At 38.8% G+C, this 25267-nt stretch overlaps 1 protein-coding gene across 1 annotated transcript in view; it reads left to right on the top strand.

Moving 5' to 3' along the window:
* The first annotated feature begins 305 nt into the window (after positions 1-305).
* IPO7 (importin 7) overlaps positions 306-25267 on the top strand; it is a 40875-nt gene continuing 15913 nt past the window's right edge. The window contains exons 1-12 of the mRNA XM_063332142.1: positions 306-569; positions 9752-9833; positions 11482-11635; positions 12593-12751; positions 15471-15627; positions 16260-16349; positions 16780-16874; positions 16973-17057; positions 22619-22753; positions 23284-23383; positions 24477-24553; positions 24911-25027. Of these exons, the coding sequence (XP_063188212.1) occupies positions 486-569; positions 9752-9833; positions 11482-11635; positions 12593-12751; positions 15471-15627; positions 16260-16349; positions 16780-16874; positions 16973-17057; positions 22619-22753; positions 23284-23383; positions 24477-24553; positions 24911-25027 (1335 nt within the window). The 5' untranslated portion in view covers positions 306-485. The remainder of the gene's footprint in view (positions 570-9751; positions 9834-11481; positions 11636-12592; positions 12752-15470; positions 15628-16259; positions 16350-16779; positions 16875-16972; positions 17058-22618; positions 22754-23283; positions 23384-24476; positions 24554-24910; positions 25028-25267) is intronic.

Raw genomic sequence — 25267 nt, 5'->3', positions numbered from 1 at the left:
CCGAGCCTACCGCAAGGCCGAGGTCGCCTTCAGGCTCTCTCCACTGGCCCCCGCCGCTCCCCGGGCTGCCCCGCACACAACCCGCCCCCCCGAACCCTCACACCGAGAGGGGAAACCAGGCGGCGGACCCTTCTCCGTCCGTCCCTCCCCTCCCCTCAGCGTGCGGGGGCGGCGGCGCTGCCTCCCTACAAGCGCGCCCACCGCCCGCCGCCTCGGTTTGGCGGTTAGGCGCGCGGCGGCGGCGGTTGGGGCCGGCCCTTAGACTACAGGTCCCGTGGCGCCCCGCGGCGCGGAGGCGGGACGCGGGCGGCGGAAGGGGCGCCGCTCCCTGGCGGCGGCGGGGGGCAGCTCTATCCGGGCCTTTGGCGCTCTCCCTTCCTTTCGCGCCGGCGGCCGCTGCGAGGCGGCGGGTCCATGTGCGTACGGCGCGGCGCGGCCCCGGCCCCTGCCCTCCGCCTCCTCCTCTTCCCCCCGCCGCCGCCGCCATGGACCCCAACACCATCATCGAGGCCCTGCGGGGTACCATGGATCCGGCGTTGCGGGAAGCCGCCGAGAGGCAGCTTAACGAGGTGAGGGAGACGACGGGGCCTGGGCCGGGGCTGCGGCCGCCGCGATACTGGAAGGCGGAGCGGGGGGGGACACACAGCGGGGCGGGCGGCGGGGTCGGGGCAGGCCTGTGTGAGGGGGAAGCGGGGCAAGGGCGGCGGGAAGGGGGCCGGGGGCGCGGGGAGACGGGGCTGAGGGAGCGGGAGGGGGGGGGGGGGGGGCGGCTCCCTCAGCCCCATCTCCCCGCGCCCCCGGCCCCCTTCCCGCCGCCGAGCCCCGCCTGGTGTCACGGCGGCTGCAGGCCGGGCCCGACCGCCCGACTCGCATTGTCCCCGGCACATGGCAGCAGGGCCTCCGGCCGGGGCCAGGCCAGGCCATGCCGTACCGGGCGGGGCTGCTCAAGGAGGGAGATTTAGCGGCCAGAAAGCGGTCCGGCGTTGAGGGAGGAGGCCCCCGTTGGCTTTCCTGCCGGTAGCAAATTACCTCCATTGTCTTCTTGCTCAACCCGGGGAAGGATCATCTGTAAGGAGGGGTGTTTAAAATCGTCGGTGGCGCAGGCCCCCGGTGGCTCAGAGGCTGGAGCCAGTCCTGCCTAGGACTGTCTAAGGGCAATCTTTGGATGTGGAAGGGAGTAATCTGTGAACGGGAAAAGGGGTATCAAGATCCCCATCACTTTATAACTAGTGCAGCCTGTTAGTGTAAGAGTGACCTGGTCTGAGTTCAGAAATAAATCTGGTAGCCTGGCGTTGTGTGGTGTTCGTACAAATCCTTTGGACTCCGGGTTCAGCGGCACTCTGGAGGTAGGTGTGCTTTCTGGGTGTAGTATCGACACGTGCCCAAGAGACGGGGGAAGACAGAGTTCCCAACCCAGGTATGTCATCCACTTAGACTACATTTGTATGTCATATTGGGATAGAGCAAAACCAGCAGGTCCTAGTTCCACAGGTTTCAATTTTAGAAGAAGGTTGTATTTTTGTTCCACTTAACTACACCCGGTAGCTGAAAACTTTTCTTTATTGATGAGACACAGCCGCAGGACTTTTAGACATTCTGAAAAACAGGTGTTCTAGTGTTTGACTCAGAGAAAAGGTGATAGCTTGATGGAGTAGGTAAAGGATAAGCCTGTGTGGCAGCTCTTGTGGTGCCTTTAGTTGGCCTTTTCCACAAACGTTTTTCTTTGTTGCTCTTAAGCAGACTTTAGACCTGAGAAAATACATTTAATGCAACAGCTGTTCAGCAGAGCTTAGATAAAGGTGGGCCAAATGCTCTGTTGGCGGTAGAGAAACTTTCAAAAACTAAAGGTACAGCTGCTCATATTATAAAAAAGTGTAATTAGGCTGAATTCCTGCATGTCTTTTAATAAATGAATGGCAAATAAGTATTAGGTACATTTGAAATAGATAGCTGTAAAATTACTCAATGTTTAATTGAGGTTTGTGTAAAGTAATTGGCTATCTTTTCTATATACTTCAGTAAAAAGTATTTTAGTCTTTCTTATTTAAACCAAAAGTGAAAATAATGTAATTGCCTGTAAAGACAGTAATATGTATGAAGTCTTAAGCTGGCTCCAAAATGCAATTTTTTTGTGTTCTATGCATGTCAATATCTATATATAGTAACTTGCTTGAAATCTATTTTAGCTGTTTCTGCAGGTGTTGAGTTGCTGAACATGCAGGAAATGACGTTCTCTGCCAGTCGGGGTCTTCAGCAAATGGCTAACTCTTGCATGAAGGATCATGCTCACTGGCAACTGCCTTTTGTTCACACTTTTGAATCAAAACATGATAGTCTATCATGTACTATACAAGTATTAAATTGGTATAAAATCAAAATATCTGTTCCCCTTTAAAAACACCGGATATTATTGAACCTGTGCGTAAGCATTCTTTATGATTGGAAATGTAGCCTCACTGATCTTTCACAGATCTTCTGTGATAAAAATACTTGCTAAACCCTAAATCTGCAGGCACTCGTACATTTATGTAGTTTTAGTCACATGCATGGTCTTGGTGTTGCGCAGGTTTATTGAAGTCAGTTATGCATTTGCTTGCAGGATATAGGTCTAAATCTGTTAACTGTTAGGGCAATTGTGTTACCAGTTGATATTTTATGGGGTCTCTTTCTCTGAAAAAGATGAAATCATCCAGCAGTGAATGCTGTTCTTGCACGTGGCCAGGCACACAGAAGTGTTCTTATAATTTAAGTTTAATAGTTGTCCTTGGTTAACCTTTTAGTTTACCTTTAATTTGTCTGAAGTGTCTCTATTGAGCTGATGAGTCTGGTTTTCAGTAGAATGGTCATTTTACTGTATCAGAAAAGAACGTGCCTCAGTCAGTAATTGATATTCCTAATTAATGGAAGAGTTAAGTGTCTTATCTGTCTTCATCATAATCAAGAAAGTTTCCACTGACTGGAGAAGGGAACCGGGATGGGTGTATGATTCTTGGTTTGTCCAGGCTTTGTTATTTTTCATCTGACCTTGGCTAAGTCGTGAATTGTTCTGTGCTTTATTTCTTCTTTCAGTAAGTCTTATCAGGTTATATTGCCTGCACATAAAATCCTGTGAGAACTTTTAGAGTTGAGATACCTGCATTTTTTTTTTTTTAGTGTATTTCAGTCTCTTTGGCTTTACTTTCCTCACTGTGAAAATAAGTTGTAGGGAATGATACCACTAACTCTTGTGTGTGACAGTGTCTCACGTAATTTCCAGCTGATGGTGTAACGCTGAGGTGTTTGCCCATCTCTGTCCCCGTCTTACAGGGGAAGGCTGTGTTTTACAAGGACTTAGAACCAGACTCTTCAAGTAAGCTACTGGAAAGCAGCAAGAAGATGCTGTTGCCTTTTGAAACAGTCTTTGTACTGCGTGTACAAAGTGTTTCCCAGAAATGGTGATGAAAATAGATATTTTTAACTATGCAGCTATGGAATGACACTCTGAAAGTAATACACAGTGTTTCATCTTTTAATATCAACGTATTTATAAAGACAAAGTGCTAGATAATACTTTTCTTACAGGTTTCTTATTTGTAATTCTGGATAATTTATAACTTAACTGTTATGTACGTCTTGTAAATATCTGAGCTTAACCTAAGTATGTATGAGCTATTAAATATCTTTTTAGACTAACAACCCAATTTTTGTGTCCAAGAATGTTGTGTTTTGTTTTGTTTTTTTTTTAAAAAGGAGACCAATCACCAATAACTCATTTTTTTAAGTCAAAGCTTAACAGAGTTTGTTTAGGAAAGTGTTATGCTGTTGCTCTACTGAAAAAGTGCCTTTCAGAAGTTATGTTTAAGCTGTTTCACATTCTAATATAAGCAACAGGGGAAGGAAAAATGCTTTAGCTTGTTGACTAGTCACTGTAGCATGCCATCAGTTTAACAGGATACAGTAGGGCCTAGTTCAGTGTCTTGCATTGCCTGCTTAATAGATACAAATGTCAGAACGATGTAATGATTAAATTAAATGATTGGACCGTAACTACTGGGAGCTTTGGAGTGAAAGGTTGTCAAAAGGGAAGAAGCAAGCTGGTTATTATGTGGTGCCTTTCACACAGGTATTTCCAAATGCTGAAATGCTATGTTTTGGATACTTTGGGGTAGGTATTTATAGTGTTACCCCGATCTTCAATTTTTTTTTAACCTTTTCTAGCATGGTCTGTATGTATAATACCTACGGCTATATATTGTAGTGTGAGGAAGAACAAGAACAGAGCATGAGGTTCCTGGCTCTGATTATCAGATCATGGGCTCTCTTTTAAAGTTGTTAGTATGACACTTCACCAAAAGTACTTGATCGTTTTCACTTCCCTTCTGTCTATGTATTTTGGTGTGTGCTAGATGAGAGGTGCTTTGGGAAAGGATGATTTTAAATTGTACGTATGAAGGCTGGTCCAACGCCAGAAATCCCCTTGGGGGCAGTAAGGAACCAAGGGAGCTTTGTGTTCCTTCGGAAGAAGTTACATTCTTCATGCACATTAACCCAGTACAAGTTAAAATCTTAGTATACAGGGTGCCTTGCTACTTTCTCATGACTTAGCAAATAGTTACTGTGTGTGCTTAGCCAGCCTTTGCTAAGAGCACATTCCTTTTTTCTCTGCGAACATAAGAGCAAATAGGCTTCAGAACTTGCAGACAGTATTGCGATGAAATGAGCCTCAAGGATGTTTGCAAGATCTGATGAGCATGTATGTATTTTTTGTGGACCTTCAACTGGATTTACATGTACGTTGTAGCTGCATAAGAGGTGGCAGAACTAGCTTGCAAAAACCTGAGGTCAGAATGACTTCCACACCTGCTGAGTTCTTAAAAAAGAATTGAAAGAGTGCTACAGGGCAGTTTGCTGATTCAGCATGGCCTTACAGTTCCTGGCCTTACCTTTCTATAAAAAAAACCCCAAACTGTTTTCATCTCAGTGTAATAGTTGTGTTCAACTAGTTCTGTTATGGTCTAGATAAAAAATTGCATGCACATTTTTTCAAAATTGGGACAGCAGAGATGCATTGAATTTGTATTTTTTCAACTCCTTTATAAAGAAATCGTAGCTTTTACTTAAATGTGTGCTACTTTGAATAACTATTTAAATAACCTAGGGTTGTAGTTGAGCAACATATAGTAAATACCACCCTTCTGATTTGATTTTTTGGTAATGGTAAAGGAGGTGCTTATTGTAGTGTGTCTGTTATGGTATTTTAAATTCTCAATGTCTAAGCAGAACGCACGGAGGTCTTTTTGCCTGAGCTGAAGCCTCTTGTTTTTATCATTTAGTGGCATGCAGGTTTTGTGTAAGATATGAATAATTCTAGTATTAAAGGTGAATGTAACTGACTTCAGAGGTTATTATTACTGGGGAAAAAGTGTTTTTCCGTATCATGATTAACTGTTGATAGTTTATATGTGATGAACTGGTTTCTTTAATGTTAACTTCAAACTTCATTTATATTTCAGATTATGGAGCTGGCATGACACTTTTCTCAAAAGTGTGTTTTAGTACATGGCCAGCAAGCCAACCCTGCCAGGAAAAACTGCAATGAAATATGCAAAAAAGATTGTATGTTCTGAAACTGATTGATATTAACAGACAGTGGTGCAACGTTTGTGGTCTGATAGAATACATTCCTTAGCTCGCGAGGCTGCATAGCAAAGACTGCTCTTGGGAAAAGTCCCTGAATTCTTTGGCTCTTAGACAACGAAGTCATACCAGTGACATGGCATGTTGGAACATTTGTAAGGGGGAAGGACTAGAGATGGGTTTTGGTTTTGTTTTTTAAAAATACTGAGTTGATGTTGGAAAACAGACTTTGACTGTGACAGAAACATTTTTTTTTCAGTTATCGTTGTAGTTTTCTAAATTAATATGTATTTTTAAAGGATATTTATAGACAAGGAGCCAAGAGAATAAAAGACAAAATTTTACCAATGTCAAAACTTAAGTCATATAAATTGTTCCTATTCTCCACACAGTTTAGATTATACGATAGCAACCATTGTGAAATCTTGATTTTAATTCTTGCATGCTGGAGCCATGGCACTCCTGTGTAGAATGACGCTGCTTCCCAGTAGCTTTCACTGAAGTGGCATCAGTGCACCCAATTCTTCTGGAGACTGGGGCGCGCATGGGCCAGCAGAGTCCTCTACATTCAGATAGTTCCTGATAGACTTTAATGAATCTTCATTTGTAGCTCATCAATTGTGGAAGTATTCCGGCTAATTGCCTGCACTAAAACCAAAAGCTAGTACTTGTATAAAATTTTTACCTAAAATAGGTGTGTTTTTTTGTTTGGTTGGGTTTTTTTTAGCAGTGCTGTCAGTGAAGAGGAACTTGATGTCCTCAGAGGCAGCCATCTTTGGAGAGTAAAAATACTAAAGATTAAAGTAGCTGAAATGGATGTGTGTTCTGTATTTTTTTAATGCTGTAGGCACAAAATCAGCATCTATGTGGTGTCTTAAGTTCAGTTGTTTTTCCATGTGCCAATAAAACGTTGGATGTTCTTTTTAATACTCGAGCAAAGCAAGGGAGGAAGTCACAAGTTATTGTAGTATCTGGGGTTTTATTTGATCCTTCAGTACACATATACCTGTCCATACTCCTCCCCACATTTCAGTTTCTGTGGAATCACCTTCCCTTCAGTGTCATGGGAAGAGCTTCATTATAAAGAGTTTGGAAGTACTTTATATTCTGTATAGAATGCATAGAAGTGTTAATGTAGCTCTGTGAATTCAGTTGTGAACTGAATGGATTGAGAGGAGGCTTTGTTTGGAAAGTACAAGGTATTTTACTTATGCTACTTTGTATTAAAAGCACACAAATTATTTCTAGTCTGAATTTCTGCTTTGAACCACTAAAGGTGATGAAGTAGCTCATCCTCGTGGTTGGTGAGTGTCTGATGCTTGAGACGTTAATAAGGATGATACTTGTAAGACTTTAAAAAAACGAGATAATGGTGTAGATGTTTTGGTCCCATCCTGTAAAACTTGTTATAGTTCAAAGAATCCAGTGAAAATATATTAATCCTACATACTAATATAATTGACATTTCTAGGGAGCTTCTATAGCTTGCTACAGTCCTGATTTTTCTAATGAAGAAAAGATTATTCTTTGGTATTTTATTAAATTTCAACGTGTGGCAGTTTTGTACACTGCTATTTCTTTGTCGCTTTTTGCTTTTAAGACACATCATTTTTGTATTCAATTTCTTTTGTTATTCCCATTAGTCCCTTGATAGTTCTTAGGCAATTTCTCTATTTTTTATTGAAATGTCCCTGTTACAGTTGCTTTACTTAAAAGGGTAGTTGTCATTTATCATGAAAGAAGGGAAAGTAATCCTTCATTTTTAAAATTCTAGGATTAAATGTGTTTCAATTTCCAAACATGAAATGCATTGCAAATTTTCACTATTGAAAAGGTAACTAATAAGTTTATCATAGTCGCTGCGGAAAGACATGGGTTTGCACTTCTAAGTCCATTTTATGCAGACAGTAATCTGACTTTATGCGTAGGTGAGTTAAAGGTTATTGAAACTGAAAGCTTTCTTCGTAATAACACACTTAAGTATAGGAGCGCTTCCGTTGACATTAATGTTAGGCATATAATTGAATACTGTGCAGAATTAGGGTCTAATGTCATTTGGTATGTGTTGCAGGAAAAGTGTGTCTTACTAATGTTACTTAAGAAAAGAAGGAACTTAACAGACCTGTAGCTGTAGTAGAAATTAATACCAACACGTAATTTTTATTTTAAATGTATTTGTTCAACCATTACCTGACAGTTGAAAACAAATACTTTTTTTCCATTTGAAAGTGTATTTGCTTCTTCAGGACTTTGAGGATATCAGAGGGACCCGGGTCAGAAAGTTGCGTGCTCATATTGCACTGTCAGTTACTCACAATTCATCAAAACACACTCTACAAATAAACATTTCAGTTGGACCAGATGCGAGTGTTGCTTCTGTGCATTTTCTGTGGCCTGTAGATTTTTAGTGCATAGAATGAATACGTACAACAATGTTTTAACATTTTGGGGAGATTATTAAGTCAAGTTAATTTTTCATTTAAAATCAGTTTTAAATAACAGGAGATAGAAAACAAGCTACAGTAATCAAATCTTAGTACAAATGCATGAAAATGTCATGTCTTAGGCTATCCCTTTTGTTTATACTAGAGCATATAGGAGATATTTGCTAGGGAAAGTTAAGTTTGGAGAGAAGAACCTGGTGCTGTAAGAGTGAGCTGGGCAGCCTTACACTCTTGTACTGTCAAAAGAGCTTTTGGTGCTACTAAAAGAATAGAAAGATAATTTCTGATTGTTTTTCTTTATGATGTTAATTTGCTCTGCTGCAGTAACTGAGACAATAGTTTATTTTTTATGAATGTATAGTGTAATTTAAATTGTTTTCAAAGTATTAATTTATTTGCTTTATGTAGGGAGTAAGAAACTGAGTAACAAGTAACTAAGAGGTGTTTTCCTGTGAGTTTAACAGGTTGAGTTATGTAGCTCTGTGCAGTTGTCTTTGGTAGAAGTGCTGCAAAGAACATAGGAAATTATTGACATGTAAGTGAAGATAAAGCAGCAATATATCTTGGCAATTTGAATCATGGATTAATGAGGTTAGAAGGGACCTCTGCGGATCATCTCATCCAGCCCCCTGATGCAAAGTTGTTTTGAAGATAGATGAGGTAGATCAGGACTTGTCCAATTGAGTTCTGAGTATCTCAAAGGATGAGGTCCCACAGCTTCTGCGGACAGACTGTTCTAGACCTTGGCTGCCTTTGTGATTTATTTTTTTTTCCTTTTATAAAATAGGAATTTCCCCCACTGCAGCTCATGTCCATTGACTCTTGACCTTGAGGAGAATTATGCTGTTTTCCAGTTATAAAAAGTAGAGTTAGTTTTTAAGGATTACAGTTCACTTTTCCCAGCAAAATTAATTTAATTTTTCGAGTTTTTGATGCTTAGGAAAGGTGGGTAAAGGATGCTGTAATAATGTTAAGGTTAGTTTCCTTGTACTGAAAATGTAATACAGCATTTAGTGTTATCAATGACATTTCTCATTATTGTAAGAAAAAATATGTTTTGTTTTCTTTGCAAGTAAACTCTTGCAAACCCTTGCGAAGTTGTTAGTCTGCGGATATCACCACATTTAGGTCTCCGTACTGCTGGTTTGCTGTTGTATGGGTATGCTGAGAGTTGCTGCAGTAATGCATAAGTGGTCACCTGAAGCTGTTTTTTCCGAAAGATGAGCTATGAGTTGGGCAGGCTTGCCTAAGGCTGGACTTAGTTTTGTAACATAGTTGCTGTCTGTTTCTTAGATTACTACATACTGAATTCATACCTTGTTAAAAGGTCACTGTAAACTTGCTGCACTTGGGTTTTTCTGGCTATTTAGATATTCTTCTTTCAAGTAAGTATTTGTTATGAATGAAGAACATGTTCGGTGACTGTAAAAGGCTGATTCCTGAAGACTGTTTAATGATTTCAACTCTATTACCTTAAACGGTAGGGTTTTTCCTCCCCCATGCTGTCTTCAGAATACAGTGAGCATGAAACTTTGGAATGCTTTGGTTGATTAGCCGAGTACTGTGAAACTGTCTGAATTGCTGGTATTCTATTGATTGCATTACATCATTACAAAGATATTGTAAAACCTAATGGGAGTATTCTAAAACTTAACTGTGACTAAATAATACTTACTTTTTTTCCTCTGCAGGCTCATAAGTCAGTGAACTTTGTTTCAACTCTGCTTCAGATCACTATGTCCGAGCAACTGGATTTACCAGTGAGACAGGCAGGCAAGTTTTCAAATCTTTTTTTCATTGTATCTACTTTAATGGTGCATACACACAAGTACATATGCAGATACTGTTAAAGAATTCTAATCAATTTAATCTCAAATACTCAAAAGGTGAGAGTCGCTTAAATTACAGTTGTCATGAACTATATCTGGCACCATACACTGAATAGGGAAAACAGAAAGAAAAAGCAGCTGGCTCTTCAGTGATTGCTACCCTTTATTTCTAGTGAATAATGGTCTTTGGGGAAACAGAATGGTTTATGATGCTAGTACACTTGGTTCGAGGAAGTAATTTAACCTTGTCCTACTAATGCTAATGTTTCTAAACATTTTAAATGCAAGAAAACAAATTATGTCTTTTAGAACCCTGTTGGTTTGCACATGAGCCATCAGTAAAATTGGTTATCGAATACTAGCAACTCCATACATCATCTTAAAGCTGCTATGATTACTTGATAGAGGTTTCCAACACGATACTTTAATGGTTTTTCTGACAGTTCAGGAAGTGTGATCTTAATCACTTTATGTGGCTCTTACATGTAGTAGACTATTCTCAGTTGTAGCATAAGCCTAACTTGCATTTTATCTTATTGATTGGAGGTACCATTCAGATGTTGACTCAAAAAAGTTACTGCTTCACATGTATAACATGCAAAAAAAGGGGGTGCTTTGAAAACAACCTCTGAATATTCGCCCTCAGTGTAAGCCAATTAAAAACCAAAGCAGTTTGTAGAGAATGGAGACAAGTCATACATTGCATAGCTTGCAAACAGTGCATGTTTTGCAAACAAATTGATGGCATGATAAATCCCTCAGAGGACAGATTGAAGTCTGCATCACTTCAGTTTTGTAATAGCTCCTATCTACTGAGTGTTGCTTACCTTTGCAGACCCTTTCAGAAACCCTTTGGTTTCAGAACCTTCAGAAGGTGCATATGGAATTTGGGAAGAGAAGTTGCCTTGTGGATTTGTACATAGAATTAGATTAATAGCAACTTTGTTGTTTGTTTGTAATTTGAGATTTCCTGTTGCATTTTATAAGTCCTTTTCTTTCCAACTGCTGTAATCTATATTCTGCCACATAAGCAGTTTGGATTTGATTGTCAAATCATAAATGCAGGCGTTTGTGCCAGCAGCCTGATGGCTGCAAACTGCTGTGGGTCATAACTTTGGTATAAAGGAGCTCTGTTTCTCTTTAGCATTCACTCCTGTTTCACAAATTTAATTAGATTTTTTTTTTGCTTACAAGGGATGTTTTAGATAGTCATTAGTATTGATTAGCTTTATTTTAATGAAAATACTAAGAAAATAATTATAAAGTATTTTTCAGAAGTGTGTTGCTAAAATATTCCACAACTATTTATCTGTAGCATGGGTAAAGGCAATACGTTTAGTATTTTTATATGAAAACACATTCTTTACATAACTGAAATACAGACATCACAATAAATGGTTAAAGTGTATCAACTTAGTAAATTATTAGGCTAATAATTTGCATGGTTTATGTATTTTGATTCTCCTATTCAGAAATGGTCAATGGATTAGTCATTTCATTCACTTTCTTTCTAAAATAGATTTCTTCGCAAAATGCGTTTTTGTTTTGTATTTTGAATGACTGTCAGCTGATTTTCCACTTCTGTTTCACAGGAGTTATCTACTTGAAAAATATGATAACCCAGTATTGGCCAGATCGTGAAGCTGCACCAGGAGAGATTCCACCTTACTCCATCCCAGAAGAAGACAGACACTGTATTCGTGAAAATATTGTAGAAGCCATTATTCACTCTCCTGAGCTCATTAGGTAAGCAGTTTTGATTTGCTTATGAATTGGCTGTGGTTGTTATGGGTTTATGAATTGGGGTTGTTATGGGGTTTTTGCACAACAAAGATCACCTGCATGCTAAGATCATTGTCATATGCTGTGTATCCTAAGCATAGAATTAATGTAGATGGAAAAACAGTTTTCAGCTTGTGCAGCATGTAGAAATTTAAAATTCCTCACATAGAATCATAGAATTGTTAGGGTTGGAAGGGACCTTAAAGATCATCTAGTTCCAACCCCCCTGCCATGGGCAGGGACATCTCCCACTAGATCAGGTTGCTCAGAGCTCCGTGCAGCCTCGCCTTAAAAACTTCCAGGGATGGGGCTTCCACCACCTCTCTGGGCAACCTGTTCCAGTGTCTCACCACCCTCATGACGAAGATGCTAAACAAGACCGGTCCCAGTACTGATCCTTGAGGGACTCCACTTGTCACTGGCCTCCACTTGGACATGGACCCATTGACAGCCACTCTTTGGGTGCAGCTGTCAATCCAGTTCTTTATCCACTGAATTGTCAGTCCATCAAACCCATATTTTATCAGCTTGGAGACCAGGATGTCACGCGGGACAGTGTCAAAGGCTTTGCTCAGGTCCAGGTAAATGACATCAGTTGCTCTCCCCTTGTCTATTGATGTTGTGACCTTCTCATAGAAGGCCACCAGGTTTGTCAGGCACAATTTGCCCTTGGTGAAGCCGTGTTGATTGTGCCCGATCACCTCTTTGTTATTCTTCTGTCTCAGCAGCGCCTCCAGGAGGATCTGCTCCATAATCTTACCAGGCATGGAGAATATTAAGCAGAAAGTACAGGACCTAAGCTTTCTAAACAAAACTTGAAATAAGTCTAAGTTTGGGCAATATTATCTGTTTTCAACACCACAAGAATATTTTTAAAATAATGGCAGTACCTTATTTAATCATTGTGTATTTGATTTCTAGGGTACAGCTTACTACTTGCATTCACCATATTATTAAGCATGATTATCCTAGTCGCTGGACTGCAGTTGTGGAGAAAATTGGATTTTATCTTCAGTCTGACAACAGTGCTTGTTGGCTTGGAATTCTTCTTTGTCTTTATCAACTTGTGAAAAACTATGAGTAAGTTTTTTCTACCATCTAAACCAACAGAATTAATAGATTTGTGTTTATTTTTTGTATCCTATATGTATGCTGTAACCATGTAGAATTGGGTGTGGGATTGCGCAAAGACGATAGAAATCTAATTTTAGAAAATATTCTTGAATACTTACTATGCAGATGTTGGCTCGTGTATCTTCTCCACTAAGAAATTACAGGAAAAGTGCCTTCATTAAAGATTTGAGATCAGAAAAAAGAGGGTGGTTTAAAGCCTTAATTTGGTAGTTGTTTTTTAAGGATTGATAGCAGTAAGAAAGTCTGCTCAAAATCATGACTTTTGCAGAAAATGATTATTTATTTAAACCAGGTTTAGGCTCTTATACAATTTGTACTATAGGTAGCAGTGACACTAAACATATAAAGGTTTCAAAATGTGAAATCTTGAATGTTAGAAAGTTCAGAATTAGTTGACTGACTTTGGTATGTTCCTTTTGAAAATTTTGATAGCCTCATCCAACCCATCATAGGAAATCTTCATCAAAGCCCGCCATTCTCCTATATGCAAGGCATTGGGCTAGGATACATACGGATGAATGTTCTTTGCTCTGTGTCTGGTATTATGCTCAGAGCTTTAAAGCTGAGGTTGTACTTTAGGAAGTTATGTGGAGCTTAGCTGCTGCTGCTGGCATGTAGGAAGCTCATTTGAGCACAGACAAGTGCAATCCTGGAGTCAGGGAATTGTAGTAGTGGAACTGATGGAATCCACAGTTAACTCTTTCAAAGCACTGTCATGCGTAACTCTTGTTTCGTGTACTTGATTTAAAATGTTGCATTGAAAAATTTCACTGTCTAATTCCACAAATTTTTTGTAAATTAGTGTAAAACAGGTGAATATCAGTTTCTTAAAAATCCTTTTTTTACAAAAAAAGATAAAATCCTTTTATAAAGACTTTTTTAATCTCATGTTGTTTTTTTTTCTATGGCTGAAAATTGCAGGTCCTGCTAGGAAAGGAAAATAAACTAATTTCTCACTTGATTTTCAAATTAAACATCTTTAACCAAATATAGAGGAGAGATCTGAGACACATAAAACATGAAGTGTTCACTGGTAGTGTATTATGATTAAAGCAATCCTTGTTTAGGGAAGAATTTTGATATGAGCCACAGTCATTGTGTGATTAGTGTAGGTAACAGGTGTGTTCATAATCTTAGTTGATCAAACACTAGCTCAGGCCAGCCACTGCTCATACTTGTTTAGCTTTCTGGGTGAAGTCAACAAGGGTCTGTTTCACAAATCATGTAGGATTTTGCATATTGCATTGCGTAACAATTCGTCTGGAAGCAGGTTTCTGTAAAATTTGTTAAATTACTTACGTCAGTTCTGGGGGGATTTTATTTTTTTCATAATATGGAAGGTAAATATCTTAGGCTTTTCAACTTTATTTCTTTTTCTCCAAAATCAGCCAGAAAGATCAAATGGCTGCTTTTTGCGTAGTAATTTTTTCTGGTCTTTTTCTATTGTGTCTTTTGTGGAAATTAGAAACTGAATTTTCCTGATCAACATTTCTATTCCTGAGCAAGATTTCTATTTCAGAAAATACATGGAAACTATATTATTGAATAGGATTTTGGAGCTCTGTGTTCTGTAGTAGTTTTTACAGAACATGCCATCTGGCAGCAGATGGAGTAGACTTTATCTTGTATTTCTAGAAATTGGCACAGTTTAAGAGTCTGAGCATTGATATTTAATATTAGTGAAAAGTCTACCAAAAATGTATTTAAAAAACCAAAATCTAATTCCCCAACCTAAAAATCTCCCATAAGAGTCCAAGAGTATTATAGTATTAATCGGTTAATCAAAATATAAAACTGTACAGTCTTACGGTGATATTTTACTTTGTTCTTACTGTCATCACCAGTATGGACAAGATCCTATTCTGCTGTGATAACTCTTGAGTCAATAAGGACTTTCTTCTTCAGAAGTTAAAAGTTGGGGGGAAAATTTCAAAATGTGGCTTCATTTCCTTTCAGGAATTTTGAAATGTTTTAAGAAAGGAAATGGAGCCTTGTTTTCAGCATAGGCAAGCTTCCCATGTCACCAGCATGGGAAGGTCTGAGACACAATTTCAAGGTGGGGTTGCAATCAAAGCCTGCTTAGTGTCCACCATGTAGCCTTGAATTGTTAGATTTGGGCAAATTATATGGTAAGATGAGAGATACATCAATGGTAAACTGTGAGAGATCTCAATTTACTTTCTTCAATGTCCGTGAAGTAATCCAGCTTCTGGAAATATTTTGATAAATTGTGAACTCTGATAAATGTCTTTCTGTGGTTTTACTGACTAGCCTGGCATCTGCCATTCTTGGCAATAAACGCGTACCTTTTGCTTGCAGTTTTTGTAGTGCTCTGGTTGCTTTTCACTATAGTAATGGTGTGGCTGAACATGATGTAGTATTCAAAGCGAGTGAGTTGGCAGGAGTGCATTACCAGCAGAAAACTAATGTGAATATATAGTGGAATAATGGATACTCAGCAGCTTTCTAACTTGCCTTTTAACTGTAATGTTGTCTGGCTATAGCTTTATTTCAAATTCTGTAACAAATGATTAGGTTTTTTTAGAATTGGATGCTGTTATGAACTGTAATATAACCTACTTGTGTCTACATCGTGGAAAGATGGACTTTTAAAACTCAAAAGCTACCTGAAAGATCCGCAAAACCAGTTTGTTCTTATCTAAAGGTACAAGAAACCAGAGGAGCGGAGTCCTTTGATAGCTGCAATGCAGCATTTTCTACCAGTTCTGAAGGATAGTTTCATTCAGCTCTTGAGTGATCCATCTGATCAGTCTGTCCTCATCCAGAAACAGATCTTCAAAATATTTTATGCCCTTGTCCAGGTAAAAAATAAACTTTGTATATACTTGATTGGTAATTTAGTTTAAAGCATTATGCTTTTCCTTAAAATAGTAAATGACAGAAATATTAACAATATTAGATTACATCTGAATCATTTCCCCTACTACTCAAACTGTGGTATGAATCATAGGTTTTTGCTATGCTTGATTGTGGTGTACTTTTACTTTTGTACAGTGCTATTCCTGGTTGGCATTAGATAGAATTTAGGCACAAGGTAGAGTGTTTGCTAGAAAACTGATCAGAAAATTGGTTTTCGAATAACAGATTGTAGAGCTCAGCCTACATAGAATAACCAGTGTAAATGCAGCAGTTTGGAATGAGTCTTTTCATATGCTGTCAATGGCTTCAGAAGTTAGTGTAACATCCATTTAAGTAGTGTCTTACTTAGCATTGCATAAGCATAATGAATTGGAGTAGAGACCTCTAACACCTTTGAGGATATTGAGAATATGATTAGATTGTGTTAAGTTCTTCAACCTGGTTTTTAGCATCATTTGCTAATCTAGTTAAGTGTAGACAAAGATTTGAAAGAGCTAACATTCATACTGTGAAAGTAACATTTATTTTCAAATTGCTTTACAATGAATTTATTTTGGCTTTTTTTTTTTATAAGTATACGTTACCTTTGGAGTTGATAAATCAGCAAAACTTGACTGAATGGATAGAAATCCTGAAGACTGTTGTCGATAGGGATGTACCAGCTGTAAGTGGCTTTTGGCTATTTATGTCTTTAAGCTTAAATATTTTTCATTCATTAGAATGTTAAAAAAAATATTTCTTTTATTTCTGCATTCTTTTTTCTCAATAGACGCCCAGAAAATAAATTTTTAAACTAAAGAGGGTGTTTTAAGCAGACTAGACAAATTTTGGAAATATGTAGCTTTTATGGGAATTCTGTCATTTTCAAATTATAGCAAAACTTACTTTGGCTTCTTGTTTCAAGAATTTGTTGACCATTTATGCAGTATATATAATGGGATGTATTTTTAGATAATGCTTTGCTTTGTAATTCTATTAAGCTAGAAGTGCAAAGAGCAGGCTAAAAACAAAATATGCTATGTAGTTGTTCAAAATACATCTAACTCTTTCTAAATAGGTGGTAAATAATATTTCCTGACCCCCCCCTCCTTTAGGAAACCCTTCAAGTTGATGAAGATGATAGACCTGAGTTGCCTTGGTGGAAATGCAAGAAGTGGGCTTTGCATATCTTAGCTAGGCTTTTTGAGAGGTATTTTCTCTTCCATTATATTTTTTAAAAAACAAACAAATATTCAAATCAGTAATATTGCTGCACTCTTGAATTTGCATACTTGCTTCTAATTCTAGGTATGGAAGCCCTGGTAATGTTTCAAAGGAGTACAATGAGTTTGCTGAAGTGTTCCTGAAGGCGTTCGCTGTTGGTGTTCAGCAAGTAAGAAAAATGAACGTGGGGGATATTAGGATGAGTTTGGTAGTGATTTACTGTTTTCTGAAAAGGCTTCTTGCTCTTCTTCACAATTGTTGTGGGTTTCTTTAAGCACATTGGTATGGAAAGCACTGATATCTGTGGGTTAAAAGAAAAGAATGATTTAAAAAATTTTGAATTTGCCACATAGGACAATCCACTGAAAATAGCCTATGCAGCACTGATAATCTGTAAATAGAGTAAATGCTCTCATATAACAGGCCTTCAGATGTGCTTCAGGTAAATGCTATCATTTTTTCTCTTTCTGGAAGAGATAGGTATAATGTTTATGTTGTGTAGTTGACCATTTCACCTACCCTTTTAACTCTGATAGTATAGTTCTTTTTTGACTCAAAGTCAGTAAATACTAAGCTTCCTAGCCTTTTGCAAAACCCTGATAAAGCAGAGGCTAGCTTACAAACAGGTAAGTCTGATGGTCACTTTCTACTCAGCTCCCTGTCTGGTGATCGCCACTTCTACAGGGTTGTTATACACAAAGCATCTTCTGGACTATAGCAATTTCTAACCTGATGTATTAATGTTATGCCAAGCTATCCTTGACTAACCTTTATTGGGAGTAACTTTCCAATTCAGATAGCAATCTACAGGTTTTCCTGAAGGGACAGAATGGATTGGTGGGGCAGGAATTGTCATCTGCCACTCTTATAGTGTATGTGTTTAAAGTCAGTAATTTGAGCATTTTGAACTAGCAAGAAAACTCCCATGAATATTGGGAATTTTCTTGGTTCTGATTCTCAGTGCCTGGCTGTACTGCTGACTTCCATTCTTTTGAAACAAGTTTATTTATAAAAAAAACTTAAGAGTAGTTTTTGTAAAATTTCCTTGTATCGGCTCATAAATCTGTTTATATTAAGGTGATTAGGTTGTAAACGTAAATAGACTATTAATTTGTAAAAATCTCAGGGAGCGCATTGTCTTCTTCAAAGCTTTTATTTTAATCAGGCTCAGACAATTACCCGTTACTGCTCTTCCATGTGGGTGGCGATGAAGTTGCAATGTGTAGTCCAGGGGCAATCAAAAGAGACTTTCAGGGCCTTGGGACAGTTGGTAAGGGAATCTGGAGTACAGGTTTTCTTTTCCTCTCTCCTTCCAGTTGGAGGCAGCAACATTTCAAGAAATAGACGGGCCCAGTCTATTAATACATAGCTCCATGACTGGTGTCATTGCCACAATTTTGAGTTTTTCGATAATGGGATGGCCTACACAGCACCACGCATGCTGGCATCAGATGGGGTTCACCTTTCTCAAAGTGGGCAGGAGGATCTTTGCTCACAAGCTAGTGGGGCTCATTGACAGAGCTTTAAACTAGGCTTGAAGGGGGAGGGGGATAATATCAGACTTGTCCATGACAAGCTGTGGGATGACATGCCAAGGTTAGAGGGACAGGATGCTAGTGAGGGCCCTCAGACTGTTACTCTGAGACTGCAGCACACTGGAAGTCCTACAGAGATGAGCCAGGGGCTCCTGAGGTAACAGCAGCCAACAGGGAAACACCAGTGAAATGCCTCAAAGGAGCCAGCATGGCTTCACCAAGGGCAAGTCCTGCCTGATCTAGTGGCCTTCTAAGATGGAATGACTACAGCAGTGGACAAGGGAAGAGCTATGGATGTTGTCTATCTGGACTTCTGTAAGGCCTTTGACATGGTCCCCCACGGCATCCTTCTCTCTAAATTGGCGAGAGATGGATTTGATGGGTGGACTGTTCAGTGGATGAGGAATTGGTTGGCTGGTTGCATCCAGAGGATAGTGGTCAACAACTCAATGTCCAGATGGAGTTCGCTGATAAGTGGTGTCCCTCAGGGGTCCTTACTGGGACCAGTACTGTTCAATATCTTCATCAGTGACATAGACAGTGGGATCGAGTGCACCCTCAGCAAGTTTGTGGATGACACCAAGTTAAGTGGTGTGGTTGACATGCCTGAGGGATGGGATGCCATCCAGAGGGACGTGAACAAGCTTGAGAGGTGGTCCCATGTGAACCTCAGGATGTTCAACAAGGCAAAGTGGTGTCGTGCATCTGGCTTGGGGCAGTCCCCGGCTAGGGGATGAAGGGATTGAGAACAGCCCTGCCGAGAAGGACTTAAGGGTACTGGAGGATGAAAAGCTGGACATGAGCCAACAATGTGTGCTCAGAGCCCAGAAAGCCAACCATATGCTGGGCAGTATCAAAAGAGGCATGGCCAGCAGGTCAAGGGAGGTCATTCTCCCTCTCTGCTCTGCTCTGCTCTGGTGAGACCCCACCTGGAGTACTACATCAAGCTCTGGAGCCCTCAGCACAGGAAGGACATGGACCTGTTGGAGCAGGCCCAGAGGAGGGCCACGAAAATGATGAGAAGGCTGGAACACCTGTCCTGTGATGACAGGGTGAGAGAGTTGGGGTTATTTAGCCTGGAGAAGAGAAGGCTCTGGGAGACTTTATTGAGGCCTATTGCAACTTAAAGATGGCTTATGAGAAAGATGGGGACAAACTTTTTAGCAGGGCCTGTTGTGATAGGACAGTTTAAAACGATGGTTTTAAACTAAAAGAGGTTTGATTTAGACTAGATACAAGGGAGAAAATTTTTACAATGAGAGTGGTGAAACACTGGCACAGGTTGCCCCGAGAGGTGGTAGGTGGAAACATTCAAGTTCAGGTTGGACGGGGCTCTGAGCAACCAGATCTAGCTGTAGATGTGCCTGCTTATTGCAGGGGGGTTGGACAAGATGCCTTTAAAGTTCCGTTCCAACCCAATCTATTCCACGATTCTATGAATTGGGAGAAGAACAGTTCTTAGTTCAGTTTTCATTCCTAAGGAAATTATAATGAATTACAGGACTTTAAAAGAGGAAAACTAGGGAAAGCATCTCCTAAATACATGTTTTTTGAAGGTCATCCAAAGTATTGAAAGGGTAGAGAACATTTGTTACGTTGAGCGTTAAAAAATATATCTCAACATATTCTACTCAGACAAGTGGGGTCAACATCACGTTCTGAGGTGCTTATACCTGTAGATGGCATCAGGCAGATAACTATTACACGTTCTTTAAGACCTTACTGGTTGCTTTGTACTTCAAAGGTAAAATGAAGTTCTGACTGAAGACTGTATGGGCAAAAGAAGTCTTTGAAAAGATAAATTTAAACAGTTCAACAAAATACTTCTTGTTTTTTCTTTTTTCTTTGAATCAAATTTGTTCCTTTTATTGCATCTAGGAAACACCGAGAATTCAGGTCTTTAAAGAAAATTGCTAAAGGGCAAGACTTTAAAATGCTTACAGTTTCTTCCTATACAATAATGTAGTTTGTATAGAAATACAGATTATTTTTAAGACGCTGTCCACTGTTTCTATGCAGAAGATAAATCTTGTATGTATGCTCAAGAAATTTGAACTCTTCAGATAAATGTTATAGAAGATTTTTAAATGGGATGGATCATCCTTACAAAAATTGGAAATCTGTACCAAAGAATACAAATGCTGATAATATGCTTGACTTGAGTTCTCTTGACTCTCCAAAGTGTACGCACCCTTTTACTAAAGGAGTAATAGATAAATATGCGGTATGGGATTACAAGTTGTTCAAGTGTAAACTTGAAACATACTGCTAATATTTTTCTGATAGTTACTTCTCATTGATTATTCTTTTTATGTAGTCTAAATTTTTGTCATGTGCATGTCACCAACCAAAAAAAAAAAAAAAAAAAAAAAAAAGAAAAACCAGTACATTCAGCATTAGTTTTAGCTAAACTTTCTTAACCTTGTCCAAAACAGTCTGAGCTGTCTGGCTGGAACACCTTGATTCTTACCCCTTGTTTTAGCAGCTGTTTTGCTCAAGACATTTCTCATTTTGAAGGACCTGATGAGCCAGAGCTAAGCCCTGGTCAAACACTGCTGCCTGGTTGTTCCTTGACACAGTTGCAGAATTTTATTTGCCCTGAAGCCTCAGTCCGACATCCTGCTTTTACTGGCTGCAATTCTTAAACATTTTCCTAATCTTTTCAATTTCTTTCCGTATTGCATCTGAATCCTAGGAGGTAGCTGTTTAGATCTGTGAAAAGAAAGGACCAAACCACTTGTTCTAAGTAATGTGGCTGCACAGACCATTTGTTAGGCCTCAGTTTTGTCCTCATTTCTGGATAGTATTCCCCATCTTTTCACTGACTGTTGATGAATTAAGGCTTTTCTGTGTGCTATCCTGGTGCGTTGGAGAATATCTCTCTCTCTCAAAACAAAAACAAAAAAGAAACTTCAGATCCTTGTAAAATTCAAATACACCAGCAAACTGGACCTTCTTGTATAAGCTTTTCCACAGAGAAGATTGTATTCCTATATGTTAAGTTCTAGTTTGCTCAAGACCCAGGATTACTACTTTTGCCTAGAACAAAGAACCCCCAATTTGTATCTTTTTAATCTCTCCTGAGCTGCCACCATGGTGAGACTTAGGCCGTGCAGCCTGTCTCAGATCCGTGCGTTATGAAGGTTCAGTATATGATGTTAATAGTGATGGTCATTTCTTTGTTGCTTGTGTTGAAATTTATAAAGGAAGAGAATCTTGTACTCTGTAAAATGGCGTGAAATCCCAGTCTTTGTTAGTTTCCCAATTACTGCTGGAAAGACTGTGTTAAAGGTATACCATCAAGGAAGTAAAATATGTTACAGAGTTGTTTACGTGTTTAATTAATTTTGTCACTAGCTTTTTAGACTCTTTTTAATGATTAACATTCTTGATTGTTCTAAATTCAAGTTAGAAGCCTTTCCAGTTCCTTCAGTTTTGGATTTTTTTAAACGTTGTTATATGTGAAGAATTAAATTAAACCCTGGAAATGGAATTTATCATTTCCCTCCCATTGGTGCTGCTGCTCTTAAAGGTGCAGTGTTGCCACTGACCCGGACTGGGCTACAAGGAAACCCCCTTGCATTACCAGTACCAAACTTTCTAGTGAGCTGGAATTTAAGTACTAGTAACGGACCCATGTCCATTTCATGTCCTTATTTGTGGAGAGCCGTGGACTTTAACAAGAGTAAATCCCTGTGAATACTTCTGAACACCACCTCAGGAGAAGAATTGAGGCCAGGAAGCAAAGGGGAGAGGCTAGTTCATCATTCTTCATACACAGACATTGGTCATACAGCGTCATTGCTGTAAGGCTGCACATAGGCAAGAATCAGTAGACTGCCCAAGTGTAGAGTGTTTTACCAATCCAGTGATTAGGCATGAATTTCCACCCCCAAAGAGCGGCAAGATGGAATAATAAACCTCAGAGGGAAGAGTCCCCTGGGCTATGTTGGTGATGAATTAGCATGTATGTTTTGTCTTATTAAAGGATTGTATTTTTAAAAGATAAGCAGCACCTGATATGAGCTGCAAATTGCCTTACAAAATTAACAATGACATTTAGTAGAAGGATTAGTCAGTACTTGTTGCATTTAGAGGGGCTCTTATGTAGGATTGTGAGAGAGGGTGGAATTCTTCAGGTTAAAATGGTCTGTGCTCAGTATAAGCTATTGATGAGATCTGATTTTTTTTCTAGGTGTTGCTGAAGGTGTTGTATCAATACAAAGAAAAGCAGTACATGGCTCCTAGAGTTCTGCAGCAAACACTGAATTACATCAATCAAGGAGTGTCACACGCAGTCACCTGGAAGAACCTGAAGCCTCATATTCAAGTAAACCATTTTCGGGGTTTAATACTTACATGACTCAATAGTACATTAGTCGGTCTGTTGTGCAGTGTTTCTAGCCTTGCTAGAATTCAAGTTTTAGGGACCTCTGTTATAAATTGGTGGTGGAAATGGTTTAAGCCTGTTTGGTGAAGGTTACCTCGATACATGAGCAAAGCTAGCTAATTGCTTTTTTTCCTGTCACTCTTTCGTGCCTTAATAAGGATTACAGTGTAACAGAGCAACACAACAAATTTGGAGATGATGTTAACTACTGAATTTATGGCATTGAATCATCTCCACATACCATTATCCAAAGCATATCTAATAGCTTGCACTGTATTGTGGCTCTACCTTAAGTTAAAAGATCTCTTCTTTGTAAGGTACCACATAAAATCCACCACGTCCAAGTAGTTTTAGAATGTTACCGTTTTGTATGAGAAGTGACAGGATGGACAAAATCCATGAAATACGGGGCAGAATATAGAGATTGATTTAGTAGTGCTAGCCTGTTTTCAACTTTTTTTTTCTTTCAGGGAATTATCCAAGATGTTATTTTTCCATTGATGTGCTATACAGATGCTGATGAAGAGCTTTGGCAAGAAGATCCATATGAATATATTCGCATGAAATTTGGTGAGAATTTTAAAATCTATTCATACTAAAATATGAATTCACACAAAGATGGAATTTTTGTAGGCTTTTTTTGAAAATAGAGATGGCTTTAGTCTTTAAAAGAAGAAAAATAAAAAGAGAAAAAACAGTCTGTGTTATCCAAATAATATAACTTCATATAGTTAATTTTTGGATATAGTGGTGGAAATGACAGGTAACGTGTGACAGTCAACGACACAGGTGTTTTTTGCACTTGAAAAAAGTAGCTAATTTTGACAGTTACAAAGTTTTTGTTAAGTCAAACAGTCCATGTCTTGGTGGCAATAATTACATTGTTTAATGTTATTAAAAGTTTATGCTTTACAACAGCTGCTATTTCAGGCCTTGGACTTTGTATGATCTTAAGGAATTTCACATGTGGCATTGTTCAGAACAGATTTACTGTAGTGGTAAATGAAACATTATGAAGTTAACCTAGCATTCCAGACTTGTCTAATTTCACCTCCTGTGGCTTGCTACTTTGTTGTTGGGGTTTACTGTAAGTCTATGCAGCCCTTTCGAGCTGGGGAAGAAAGAAGATACATTAGACTTCCTGAACAAATTCTTCCTTCCACTAGGACTTTTATATGGCTAGAACAAGTAATCTTGATGGGATTGGGAGTTTCTTATCCCTCAAGTCAGAGGCAGACCTATAAACGGTACAGGTATTATACAAGGGTCTGATAATCTTATGCAGAGAAATAAGAAACTAAGCATTTTTAACTCAATTACGTGTGCTTGCCTGTACAGCAAATAACATATATGTCAAAAATAGACATCTGTGTGTGCTTCTACTGTTACAAAAATTTTATCTTAAAAATAAGGAAGACGTACAATTTCAAATTAGACATGTAGAGCTGGTGATCATGAAAAAGGTGAAACATGTATCGGCATCCTCCAACCATTTGTTACTGTTATTTGGTCTTGGAATATTTGTAGTAAGAAAGCATGATTAACCACCTGAAAAGAAGGACGATTGTTGGTCTCCTGTTTCATATTAAATAATAAGATTACATTAGGATCATGAATGTAGTAAAGGAACAAAATCTACAGCTGATGTATGTTTACTTAATAGATGTATTTGAAGACTTCATTTCTCCAACAACTGCTGCTCAGACGTTATTGTTTACATCATGTAGTAAAAGAAAAGAGGTAAGCTATTCAAGGATTTTAATTAAATATGTTAGCTAGATTTACCTTATAGTCTCCATTTGCTGAAATAATTACTAATAAAAGTTTTACTTTTCTGTTCTCTGTTGTATTGTAGTACAGTAAAATTTATCATTCCTCTCAAATTTACGTTGTACTGGTCTACTTGTGATTTTTGTATCTGCCAATTCCCTAAGACCTCTATATCATAAATGTTGTGTGTTTATAACAAAGACAAAAAACACTATTCAAATTCCAGATGTAGAGAAGATTATTAGAGATTTAAGCATTTCAGAGCACTGAGAATGGTACCTGAGATGATTGACTGAAATACTTTGACTAACCCTACATGTAATCTAGGTCTTGCAGAAGACAATGGGCTTTTGCTATCAGATCCTTACGGAGCCAAATGCTGACCCTCGTAAGAAAGATGGTGCTTTACATATGATCGGGTCTTTGGCTGAAATTCTCCTAAAAGTAAGCATAACAAATCTGGTGGTTCTTTTATGTATTTTTTTTCCTCCTTTCCTTTCTTTCACATATGGTGTCTTAGAAGAAAAGAGAAAATAGCTCTTTGAGTTTACAAGTTTTGGAATCATTGCCAGATTTTTTAAAGCTGTTGAACTTAAATTGTTTTGGTTTTGTTTTCAGCTTGCTTACACAAGTTTTATTAGGTCGCGTTCAATTTCAGATGATTGTTTTAAGTTCCTTTAAGTT

The sequence above is a fragment of the Chroicocephalus ridibundus genome, chromosome 4, assembly GCF_963924245.1.
Source record: "Chroicocephalus ridibundus chromosome 4, bChrRid1.1, whole genome shotgun sequence".
NCBI classification, from domain to species: Eukaryota; Metazoa; Chordata; class Aves; order Charadriiformes; family Laridae; genus Chroicocephalus; species Chroicocephalus ridibundus.
This window is presented reverse-complemented; position numbering and strand designations above follow the sequence as displayed.